The sequence below is a fragment of the Leuresthes tenuis genome, unplaced genomic scaffold (genome assembly GCF_036924035.1).
Source record: "Leuresthes tenuis unplaced genomic scaffold, fLeuTen1.0.hap1 SCAF_7, whole genome shotgun sequence".
Classification (NCBI taxonomy): Eukaryota; Metazoa; Chordata; class Actinopteri; order Atheriniformes; family Atherinopsidae; genus Leuresthes; species Leuresthes tenuis.
The window spans coordinates 15,255,856-15,268,846 of record NW_027325361.1 but is presented as its reverse complement, the minus strand read 5'-3'; the positions used below and the strand labels follow the sequence as shown (position 1 = coordinate 15,268,846).

Sequence of the window (12,991 nt, the reverse complement as noted above, 5' to 3'; positions counted from 1 at the left end):
CCAGCCTGCTGACAGTAGCAAATAGAATGGGTCTTTTTTGCTCAGGAGTCAAGGGTTAAGTTACCAATCAAAATAGCCAAGCAGATGTATTGAGACATTTTAATATTGGCCATTGTGGGAGCTCTAAAAATTTTAATCTCTCACTGGCACCGCTGGCCCCTGAGGCAACTCAAATAAAAGAAGGGGGTTGGTGTTCTAAGAATTGATGTACCCTCTGGCATTTGGATAATTGTGTTGGAATTGCTGCCTCCTCTAACAGCTTTCGAGCTGAGCATCCTGTCTTTTTTTTAATGTCTTTGCTTACCTGGACCACACATTTCTCTGGTTTCTAACTCTGCAGTGTCAGGATTTTGTGTCTCTCTGAGCTGCTTCTGGTAGAGGAGCAGAAGGGCACTGCCCTTAAAGGAAACTAGCATACTGACTATTGATATTGGTTACTTGGCAAAGTGTGTTGCTACCATGCCACAGTTATTATAATATAAACCACCAGAGGGGGCCAGTGATGGCTGGCCCAAAAGTGTCCGCTCAAACACCCTGAAACATGCAGCTTCACAACATGTTTTACAACTGAAAAGTAGATTATTTCTGTTTCACCTGTCAGGTCTCTATTCCTTTCCCTCTTTATTTCCTTCCTCTACATGGTATGTTTCTCCTCAACATCCACAGCTTCCCTCCCCCTCTCGGTGGCCCTGTCCTCTCCCAGGGTTCAGACTAATGACTAGTGACAGTCCACTGAGGGGAGCGAGCTGTTTGCAGTCAGCAGTGCGTTTGTTGGTAATTATTTTCCAGAGTGTCACATTAGTGTCAGCCTCGTGGCTGCGAGAGGAGCGAGAGCCCTGGCTGGCGGGAATGGTGAGGCGGAGAGCATGGGGAGGGGAAAGGGTGTGATGTTTGGTGTTGGGCAGTGTTGTATGTATGTGTGCAGATTGGAGTGGTGGTGGTGGGTTGATGACTCAGGCTGTCACTGCCCTGTTTGTATTGCAGCTTCATAAGACTATGTTTTAGGGATGTAAGTGAACAGCGGCAAACACATTTTTGTATAGTTTTAACCCAACTTTTCATTTGTGGCTGGGCTGCTGAGACAGTTACAGTAATATACATCCAGTCTGAATGGAAGACATCGGTGGGCAGCACGCTGCTGCAGTTGTTGGCGCTGTCCTCTCAGAAAGGAAATATTGGGGTTTGCACCTGGGACTTTTTCTGTGACAAATTAGAGTTTTTGAATTTTATGATTTCCCTTTGGGGTAAATAAAATATATTTCCATTTTTTTCCATTACTTTCATTTGCATATAGTCCCCATGTACCTACATGATTCTTCTTACCATAGTCCAAAGCACACATTTTATGTCAATAGGATATTTTGAATTGAGTTCAGATGTTTGAGTGTGTGTGAATGGTTGTCTGTCTCTGTATTAGTGAATTTGAGTTGCTTATTACCAACTATTGGGTTTTTTATGAGCATCTGTATTTTTAAGATCGTTGATTGAAAAACTACAGTAATGAACTTTGTCTTCTCAGAGATTTATTCTCAGCAAGTAAAGATGCAACTGTCCCACCAGTTACCAATGCATCAACTTTTCACCATCAACACTATTCTCTCCCAAGCAAATCTCTGTGGAGCTTCAGTGTGACATTTGCCTTCATTTGCACAAAGTAGTTTTGTTCCATGCTACTGCAGCATTACCTGGAGTGCCCCTTGTGCAATGAGTTGTTTACATAGAAAAGAGAGTCATGTAGTGTGTCTCTATGTTTAAACACTATGCTGCTCTTCTGTCTGTAGCTTTTGTCTAACTTTGAAACTAGACATTTGAAAAATTTCAGTCTGTTTCTAAAAAACTTTTAGAAAAAAAAGTTTTCTTTTACTTTTTTCTTCTTCTTCTTCTTCTACTTGTTCTTCTTTTTTTTAAAAATTTTTTTATACTATATTTCACTCCCATTTTGCATTATCTGGATGTGTTAGCCTGGGTTTGAGAAGTCTGATCTCATGCAATTCTTAAAATTCTAGTTTTGATTGGACTCATGTGTCATGTAAATGTATTCATATGAACAGTATTCTGGAGTGAAATGTGAATCCATTTGTCTGACAGCTAGATTTAGGCTGAAATTGGGTCATACAACACAACAATGATGCAAAGTAGAGCAGCAAATCTACAACAGAACAGCTGAAAGAAAAGTCTTGCAGTCTAAACATCAACCTGATTGAAATGTCGTGGAGGGACGTGACGAGTGTCAAATCTCAATGACCTAAAGCAACATTGTGGGCCAGAATTCCTCCACAATGATGTGAGAGAATGATCATTTTCATTTATCCATCCATCCATTTTCTATGGATGTCACGGGAGGGCTGTAGGCTATCCCAGCTGCCACTGGGAGAGAAGCGGGGTATACCCTGGACATGTCGCCACTCCATCACAGTGCCAAAATAGGGACAAACAACCATGCGCACTCACTGCAAGAGTCAATTAAGAATCACAATTAAACAAAGCAAGCATGATTTTTTGACTGGGAGAAAGCCAGTGTACCTGAACAAAGCCTGCCAGAACCGAAGCATGCAGGGGATGAACAGCCAAACCACGTACAGACGGTCCCAGATGAGATCTGAACCTGGAACATCCTTCCAGTGAGGCAACACTGCTAATCAACACCGTGCAGCCAGACTGATTTTGTCATTCAGAAAATTGGTGGTTCTACAAGCTTTTAAGTCTTTTTAATAAGACTTTTTGTAAAAAGAATAATGGCAGTGTCATGTGTCATTTGTTGTTCATCTGGCCTACTTTTAAGTCCTGATATGGGCTAGATAATTTTTTTTGTCATGTCCTTTTACTTATACTACGTGTACCGTAAAACTACCTTCATTTCAGCTACGTTGAGCCAAAGTTGAGTACATGCAAACAGTATTAGCCCACTGACAGTGGTGTGCTGTGAATGTGAAAACATACAGAGGATATGTGTGAGTGTGCATATTTGTATGTGTGTGTATTTGTATGGTGGCGGGCAGTCACCAGCCCTCTCGGGAGGAAGCGATCAATGATTGAGACCATAATGCACCTCTCTGTATTCGTGCTCACATTCACGCTCATTGGCCGTTTTGGGGAGCTGTCACACACAGACTCACACACACGCACACCCCCACACTTTTACGCACACACACATTGTCACATGTTCGACAGCTCATCTCTCACACGTTCCCTTCCACTCCATCTTGTAGCTGTCTGGTCGATGGCCTCTCTCTGTGTCTCACTTCCCACTTCTTAGTCTTTGGCAGACTGCTCTGCTCTGGCACTGTCTCTCCCTATGTTAATATAGCAGCTAACCTCCTTCCACATAGCACTGCTACCAGACAGTCTCTATGTTGATATACTGAAGAAGAGTGTGGCACTGCGCTGCAAAGATACTACCCAAGTGAGTCTAGAGAACTGAGCACTCTTCATCTTTAGCACTGATCCTGGCACTCTGAGCATCCTTTTGGAGGTACAATCACATAAAGCAAAATAAATTTTTGTCTGTTTTTGTCTTTTTTTTTAATAGTTCCAATATAGTCATATGGTATGACTTATGAAGGCAATCTGCAGTAATTAGACATTGAGAGTCAGACAGCAAAAAGAAATTATCTCTAATTGGTGTGTGGAAATGATTACAGCAGAAACTTAATTTACTCCGTGCCCCGGAAAAACGAATTGGGAATGAAAGGATGGGTATGAAAAAATAAAACAATGACTACTTACTATTCACTACTCTAATTACACATCGGGAAAGTTAAAAGACTCCGTAGATGACCTCTGGCATCCTAATAAAAGAAGTGAGGAACTCTCTTAATTCACCTTCCCTCATCTCTTACTTGTTGGCAATCACACTGAGAACCACAGGAACAAAGCTGCACAATCAAAATGTTATTAAAAACGCTTGAAAATCCATACAAAATTCAATTTATTAAAAAAAAAGAAGATGAACACGATCAGATACAACAGAACTTATTGTGTCCAAATACATACATTGCAAGCATTAAGACGTTTCACTCTGAGTGTGTGTATGGCAGTCAAGAAGACGGCCAAGTGACTCACCTCCTGCCAGAAAATGAAAGCATACAATTAACATCGCATCCCATCATCCTCAGCTGAGCGGGCAGGCTTGTAATTGGCTGGCTGACCAGCCTGCGTGGCTTCGGGTGGCAATTTATTCTGGGAGCCATGCAGTTTACCCTGGGCAGCTAACGGCCCCTGTGCCGTAACCTGGCCGAGGCAGCGGGGACATCATTAACACTTCACTGGGCCTGCAGGACACATACCCATCATCTACTATACACCACCCACAGCCACTAGCACACAGGGCAAAGTCGAGGAACAGGGAAGAAATAATGATCGTAATGCCAATGGAGCCACTTCTAGTGAGTATGCTCAATGATCAGCAGGCAAATACAGATATTCCTGGTATTTCTTACTATAGCTGCATCATAAGAGTTTTCTAAAAGCTTTTCTAGCCGAATGGTTATTTTTGAGTAACCATTTTGAATGAGACAGGATTTCCTTATTGTCCTGAGCAGATCTGGTTTGGAAAATCCAGTATCTGTGAGAGAGCGTGATGGCATGTGCTTGACTAACCCTAAAACCATGTGAGAGTGAGAGGGCGCTCTTTAAGTGGAGTAATGACCTTGCCTTGTCGCAAGGAAGACATGTGTTACACGCTCTCGTATTGGTCTGAGGGCAGCATTGTTACAGAGTCAGTCTGGACTCACTTTTATAAGTCCATTTAAAGGTCTGCATTTGCTGTCTGGCTCTCCTCAGCCTCACCGACCGGCTGTCTCTTAGGTGTGAGAGGAGGATCCGCACATGGAATTCTCAGTCACACTTTAAGGAATGAAGGGTTATATGAAATATTCTGGTTACATCGCAGTTCCCTTCAGTCTAAGGAAATGTGGACAAGAGTCAATATTTATTTTATGTCTCAATTATCTGCTGTGTTTTCAGGGTGAATAAACTCAGAGAACCCCCTGATCCCACACTATGTCTCCCCAAAGCACTCTTCCTTGTGTCTTCTTCTTGGCTGTGATATTCCCAATTCACTAATTTCCCATTTCAGGACTGTGTCTCGCTTTCCTGATTACACACGCACACACACCCACACACACAAATGCTCACACACACAGGCTCACAGCCAAATGGCTGTTCATTAAAGACAGGGACCTGAGGGGAAGCAATCGTCTGAGAGACGGAAATTGCGTGTCACATTAGATTAGCGGTGTAAAGCCTCTGGATTGGCTCCGGGGAATAAGGAATTATTTCAATTACATTATTTCAAAAAGTCTTTAAGCAATACCAATACCGATAAAAACAAATTAAGAGTGATTTGGGCTGATTTGTGGCGCTCTGAGCTGTGCTTTCTGACAATGTGCTCGGAAATCAGATATGAATAATGCAGATATTACACTGTGTAATGTGTTGGACTTGAAAGCAGATTATCTGTGACAAATAACGCCATTGGTTTGCATTGTGTCTCATCAAAAGGGAATATTCCCAAGTGTCAGTCACACAGGCAGGGGGTCTGTACAGGTTGAGTGTGCCACAGAGGAGAAGATAACTCATTCACCTGCCATTCAGAGCAGTGACATCAACACACCCCCACAGAAAGTGGTGGCTTGAGTGGATGAACTCAATCTTTAGGAACATGCCTTTATTGTCTAAACTCAGAAATGTGTGTTGGATGCAAAGCCTGCAAGTTTGCAAGGACTGATGCTAGGCTGTTGTTATAGTAGTTCATTTGAGTTGTAGTGATTATAAAGTTAGATTTCCATCAAAACGTCTGATGTTTCATTCCATATTTCCTGTTATAGGCCAATGGGACACTTTTATGCCACTTCTTAATGTTTTCTCTGCAAACTCTGAACGCCACATTTGCTTTTTGACTCTATTTCACTGTATGTATGATACCTTAAGCAAGGGCAAGAAACTGAATGTGTCCATCGGCAGGCAGGTTTCGAGGGAGAGAGAGCAAAGAGGGGGAAGAGGCTACAGAGAAAGAGGGCAGGGTAAAGACGGGGAGAGGGGGGGGGGTTGTCACACGGAGCGCAAAGACCAACAGAGACAGACCGACCCGCAGCCAGTCCACTCATGGTGCCTTCATCCTGTCCAGGCACACAGCGACCACGCATCTCTAAACAACGCGCATCTCTGTCTCAACACAGCTCATACACACTCACAACATCTGGAGGAGGACCGAGAAAACCGACGCCTTTTCCCCCCTCTTCTTTTTCCAGCGCAACCGGGAGAAAGTGACGCGTCCCCGAAATTAACCATAAGTTGAAAGAGAAGCAGCGCGAAAGTGTTGGCGGCGAAATAAATCTCGCTTTGAATACTTCATCACAGTGAGTACCGACTGACGCTTCGCGATCACTCAAGCGATTACAGCTTCATTTACTTTTAATTGGTTTAATTGGTTATGTGATTGCCATGTGCTCTGTCGGGTGTGAGACTTGTAGTTTTTTTTCTAAAGTAACTTCTGAAGTGAAAATCAAACATGCAAACAAACAAAAAAAAGACCTCTAGGTGTTTTAAAACGCACATGTAAAGACGGAACAAGTAACCTGGTAAATCATTAGAGATCGCAGTGTCAGATTTTGACTTTTTTAGCGCTCGTGTAAGTAAGAAGTAGGTTACGGCTTTGAAAGCTGGCACCTTTTCACAGAATTGAGGCGGTAACATTTCATGAATTGTGCATATGAATGTGTTTATTTATTCGTTGATTTATTTTCAAAGTCTATTAAGTTTGTCACCAGTGCGCAAACGTTCGTTCTCGCCTAGATTTCGAGAGCAAGGAAAAAACTCTCATATAAGTGGGGGAAAAAGGGGGTAAAGGCCTTTTCCTAGAACTAATTCCAATGTTTTTTTTTCCGTATTTTTTTATTTTTAAATTTTAATTACACTTTAAGAGACAGAAAATCCAGAGCCTCTGACGTGTTAATGTTAAAACTTTATCTATTTATTTTGAACTATCTGTTGGTTATTGTTTTTTCTTTGCAGTCATGTCCAAACGCTTCTGTTTCCTGAATGCTTATTCCACTTAAAAAGACGAATTTAATTTGGATTCACTGGTCTCAATCAAAAGGATTTACACCTTGGTGATTCACTCAGATTAATTTCTACAAAAATAAACGAGTGGTTGTACTTTTCCCCTGTATGCGTTTGGAAATTCCCTCCCTTATTCTAATCGCTTAGACCTCACTATTAAGTTAACATTGCAGGCTCGGTCTATGTGTGTGCTTTATTGGTGGTTTATTCTGTCGTAATTATTTACAGGCTCAGTATGCCTCCTCCAACCCCTTTTTGTTGAGATCTGCCCAAAGCTGTGATTGTAAAAATGCCTCCAGAATTGCAAGCGGTGTGTTACACAACATGAAAAGATTTTGGCGTTAGGGTTCATGAAACAATTTCCTGTAAAATTAACAAAATTGAAACCTTTTCTTTTTTTTAGCCGATATCAAACACAAATCAGATTATAAAATCCAGTAATTAGTAACTTTTTGATGAAAGAGCATCTCCCACTGTGTCTTCCGGCAGTCTCAGAGGGGGGAATGGACCTCCACCGCCCCTTCAAGATGGACAGCCCCTCCTACCTGCCAGCTCCATTGGCCTCCCCCGCCCTGATGGTCCTAGCCTCTACCGCCGAGGCCGGCCGAGACGCTTCCGTGCCCTGCCAGGCGCCCAGACCCTTTGGTGTCCCTGCCTCTGTGGAGAAGGACCTCCACCTTCCCTTCCCCTCAGCCTCCTACACCTTCACCTCCATGTATCAGCGGCAGGGCCCCATGTCAGGCACTTTTCCATCCCGAGACTTCCCTGCTTCCCTGCTCCACCTGCACCCTCAGTTCACCCCACCAAACCTGGACTGCTCCACTCTGGGCATGCTTAACCACAGCGGGGTGGGCGCCTTCCGACCTTTCTCTTGCCCGCAAGAGGAAAGGGAGTCTGGGGGTTATCAGTCAGCTTTCACCCCCGCCAAGAGGCTGAAAAGCTGCTTTCCTGAGGTGGAGGGGAAGGAGTTTGACTTTGGCTCCCTAAAAGCTGGAGAGGAGAATGGAAGGAAGCTGTTCTCCATGTCCGGCCTGCTGTCTGATGGAGAGGCTTCTTCGAGCCCAGAGGAGCGCAAAGAGCACAGTGAGTATGCACTCAGCTTGGAGCTATCTGACACATCATACATTTTTATACATTGAGTATACATTCACAGCTATTCCCACCCACAGCTAAACATCCCCATCACAACTTTAAAGTACCCAGAGAATAGTGTTGAGAATAATCTTAAACCTCATGCTCAGCCTGATATGACATGGCCAATGAGATTAACATATCCTCTACAGCTGCACAGACTAAAGGTGACAAATTGAAAGGAGCTTCCATGAGTAAGCCTGACAACATTTCTCTTTTTTGCACTCTATCATCTCCATGGGCAAAGTGTTTACAGCAGCTGGCTGTGACTAACTTTGTCACAAATAAATTGAATAGTGACACTTATTCAGCTTAGTGATCATTAGCCACATATGACCATTAGGCCTATTGGAAGTCAGACTTTTCTTGGTGGCTGAGGAACACAAAAACATTGGAGCGTATGGAGGGTTGACACAGGAGGAGTGAGAGTTGGAACAAATGACATCCTGTCAGAGATAACGAGGTGGCAGAGATAGAGAGGAAGGGATGGAGGAGGATACAGAAAAAGAGAGCGAGAAAGAGGGAGACGCGGCAATGTGCCTCAGCCTGAGCTTCCCAACGACAACCCTCAGCTCAATATGGCCGCCCACACCAGCCGTCTGATTTGTTGACAAATGAGTGGGAGAGGTGTCAGTCAGCACGCCCGGTGGGAGAGACGCTCCTCATTACTCCTGGGGATAATTGCCCGACGACGCGGGGGCACAACACTCGGCTCAGAGGGAGACGGGAGGGAGTGAGTCAGGGAGGCAATGCTAGGCATGATGGGAAATCAAACCCCCTCAGCGGCGGTCGCCAAGGGGAGCGCCTGACAGATGAAAGGTACCAGAGGAAGACAGAAAGTGAGAGGAGAGAGAGCACCTAAAGGCTCAGCAGATCAGAGGGGGACACCATCGAAAATAATGACAATGAGAAAGGATGGGGGGGGTGGCAGAGCTGAAGAGGGGAGAAGGCAGGAGGGAGAGATGCTGGTGCGTGCTCTCATACACACCACCTAAAGGAAACTTTCATCCCACACATAAAGGGCGGGAGCAGGGACGAGTTGTCTTAAGAAAAGTTTGGATTGTTCGCCGTGTGTCACTTTGCATATGTGCATGTCTTTGTTGAAACTTGCTGATTTTGTCGCTGGTTGGTGGCTGAGTGACAGGGCCAGGGAGGCGGAGTGGCAGGAAGGAATCTCTATATGGAATTTTAATAAGGACAGGAAAAGAAGAAATGCCAGCCAGCATGCTGGTGTGAGAGGTGTGTCTGTCTGACAGTGTTTGCTCTGTGCACTCATGCATGCGTGCTCACCTCCTGATTTTGGGAATCTCATTTGGGGAATGTTGACAAGGACAAAAGATGAGGTGCAATAGAACACGGAGAGCATCACTCCTCTAAAAAGAAAAAAAAAGAAACAGGGAAAAATGGATTCATGCACATTGGAAGCTGCTTTTCCAGCTTTATCCAATTAGATTGGAGCTCAGGCAAACTAAGAGCTTTAATGCAGTTGAGCTCCTGGCACTTTTCTAAGTCTGACATACACTTGTTCCTCTTGAATGGGTAACAGACAGTCACTTCAGGACCCAAAAGTCTTAAATGTTAAGCTTGAAATCTTCTTTGAGTGTGCGAGTGTCTACTGCTCACGTACTGCAGTAACAGCAGCAGAGCAGATTCTCACTGAACTGCAAACTAGATCACATAATCCTGCTTTTATTCTTTTAAAGTTTTCTTCATTAGTGAAATTACTTTCTGGGTTTAGTTTGCATGTTCCCACTATGTCTTTTTATGAGTGAAATATTCCTTTTAGTGCTGTAAAGCAAAGAATTCCCTCAGAGGTTTATCCATGCGCTGGACACTGCACCTGAACATTTGGATTTGGATTAGATGTAGAGGATAAAATTTGTGAATGAATCAAACACCTTTTTACGAGACCTTGCTACTCCTTACTCTCAGAGACTATCAAACCATTTTGTAACTTGACTTTTCTGCCTACAGGAGAAGGCACTCTTTTCTATCCTTTTCATTCTGTACAAGTATTTGTGCACACAGGTGACCATGTACCTCCTCTCATACTGTCTTGTCAATCCAGACAACAAGAAAGGTACATAGCACCTCTCCCCAGCTCCCTTTGGTGCCATCTCCAGTGGCCATCTCCTTCTGTCCATTGCGTGCCTTTTCTCTGTCGATGCTCCCTCCCAGACTTGCCTCTGTTTTATCAGGGAAGGTCTGAGATGCTCGGTGTGCTCTGACAGCTGTTCAAACAGCCACGCTTGCTTTCAAAGGGCAGATGTCTTCACTGGAGCGAGTCATGCTTATTTTCCTCTGGGAGATGCTTTCCGCCACAGGCCTGAGCTGGAACGAAAATGGTTCTTTACCAGAAACACGAGTTGGGAAACTGGAGGAGTTGAGTGGCAAAAACATGTCGTGTCCAGAAGCTGTGTGTAAACGTGTGTGTGTGCGTCTGCGAGTCACAGTGGAGGCAAAGCTAAGTGAGCGCTGCGATAAATGGAGCCAGATGTTTGAGAGCCGCTGTGTTGACAAGCACTTAAATGTCCGGCCTGAAGATGTGGCTGTCCAAAAAGTGACATCTTTTACCTACAAAGAAGAGAAACTGAATATTTAGGTATTTTCTTATTAACAGTATCAGATAATTAATCACTAATTTAACTTATGTATTAAAGCTTTTCCTTGTTCTCTGGACAAAATAACATGACTAACCTGATGTCTGCTTTACAAAAGTGACATTCACAAGCACTGCTTTCACATGAGCTTGCTTCGAAACATGAGCTGTAATTATATGTTAATGACATACAAACATGGGAAATTAAATTCATCTCTACAACTGAAGATAATACGATGTGTCAGAGTCACTAACATTTAAAAAATCAAAAAATCACTCTCCTCAATCAGCTCAACATATGGAACGTGCACAATTTGTTTGATTTTTTTTCTGTGTGTCTCACCTGTGCAAGTCTGTTTGTGTAGACGTTGTTAAGTCCTTATCAGAAGTTATTATGCATAAAGGTGTCGGAGACAAAACTCTTCACTACAACAAAATCTGTGTATCAGTGCTACTGGGATGAGAAGGCTCTGACGGACTCATCCAATTTTCACCTGAGTGAAAATAAATCCTGCAGGAAGTTGATAATGGGGAAACATTTAAGCATGACACACGCCACCAGATGTGCCAGTGTGCAAGTGCTCCCCACGGTGGGTTATTCATGGGCTGTTGGTGCACTAGTGCAGCTTGGAGAGAATCAATATTACATAGATTCAGCTTAGATTTGTCACAAGGATTATCTCCGTGATGAAGTTTGATAGGTTTGATCTTGCTCAAGACACAACTTACATCAGTTTGCCGTGTGTGAAATTGACTGTTTCTTCAGGATATTACTGCAGCGAAGTAAACTAAGGAACGCAGAATTGTTTTGAGATACACTTAGTTGCTTATTCATGAAGCCAATTATTGCAGAATTAGCTCACACAACTGCAGGAGGTGTTGATCATTCAGCCATAAGTTTTTCTGGGTTTTTTTTGTACAAACTAAAGTGTGCATGTAATTTAAGTTATGTATTGAAATGACTCTTTTAGCACACACACACACACACACACATGTTGGACCATATACTCGTACTGCGCGTGTTGATTTGATAACGGGGAGAGTATGTGTTTAGCTGTCGCTGACGGTTGCTGATATTGACTGGAGCTTTCTGTTGAAAGACACAGTGTTTACATCCCCCTAGCAGACCACAAGAGATCAATAGCAACCACTCGATGCTCATGCATACACATATAGTATCTACTACCTGCTATTATTCCCAGTGTGTACGCTCCTCATCAGGCAGTCTCACATATGCTCTCTGTGCATTGACAGTCAAACTCACCATATGCTAATGCAAAGTTATTTATTTATACATTTTTTTGCTTGCTTTTTTATTTTTTGTGATTTGTCATGAACAAAGTTTATCAAAATAGCTGACACACTGTAGTTTAGAAGGTGTAAACGTGAAAAAAAAAAGATCAGGTGGAAATTTTCAGCAAAAAAATCAGATAAAGTTCAAATAGATAATCAAAAAGACGTATCCAAACTGATGAAGATTCTAATTTTGAGTGTACAGCATCACACACTGCAGCTACAGTGATGTTCCTTGTGCTTCTCAGAAGCTGAATCATTTCAGATAAAGTACCATCTGCAACCAGCTCTCTCTTTGACCACACTAGTTGCCTTGCTCTTGAGTTTAAGCGCTCGGGGAGGAAGCATTACAATATTAATGGTAGCTGTGTTTGATGTGAGAGCATGCCGTGGTTGACTGTTCCCCCTCCTGTTGTGATGGTAGTTTGTTCTTCCTAATGTTCTCCCAAGTAAAAGAGGCTTTCATCCTGGCAGGAGGGGAAAGTCTTCTCAGCTTTTTTTACCTCCTTCCATCCATCTTCTAAGGGCTGAAAAGAGGGAATGTGGAGGCTTTTCTTGATGTATTTAGATTAACATGTTGACTGTGTGGTCCTTAATGTGTTTTGTGAAGCCATGAGAGGAGCGATATCTGTGTGTGTTTTTCTGCCATGAATCTTCAAAAGTTGCACAGTGCCAGCCTGCGGACCACACTGCTTGTCAGAGACAGACAGGATTTCTATAAGTCTGGCAGTAGACTTTTACAGTAGCAGGGGGAAATGTGAGAGGGGGGTAGTGGTCTTTTTGTGGTGACCATCAGCACCTGTTTGACAGACAACAGAATGTTCTGCTGAAACATGAGTCTTAGCACATCTTGTCATCTTGTAGTTGCTGCCTTTGTCTCCCACTGCAGTCGGCCCACACGAGCAG

At 43.3% G+C, this 12,991-nt stretch overlaps 1 protein-coding gene across 1 annotated transcript in view; it reads left to right on the top strand.

The window, feature by feature from the left end:
- Positions 1-7,565: 7,565 nt before the first annotated feature.
- Positions 7,566-12,991, top strand: part of rnf220b (ring finger protein 220b) — a 31,360-nt gene continuing 25,934 nt past the window's right edge. The window contains exon 1 of the mRNA XM_072388687.1: positions 7,566-8,145. Within this exon, the coding sequence (XP_072244788.1) occupies positions 7,566-8,145 (580 nt within the window). The remainder of the gene's footprint in view (positions 8,146-12,991) is intronic.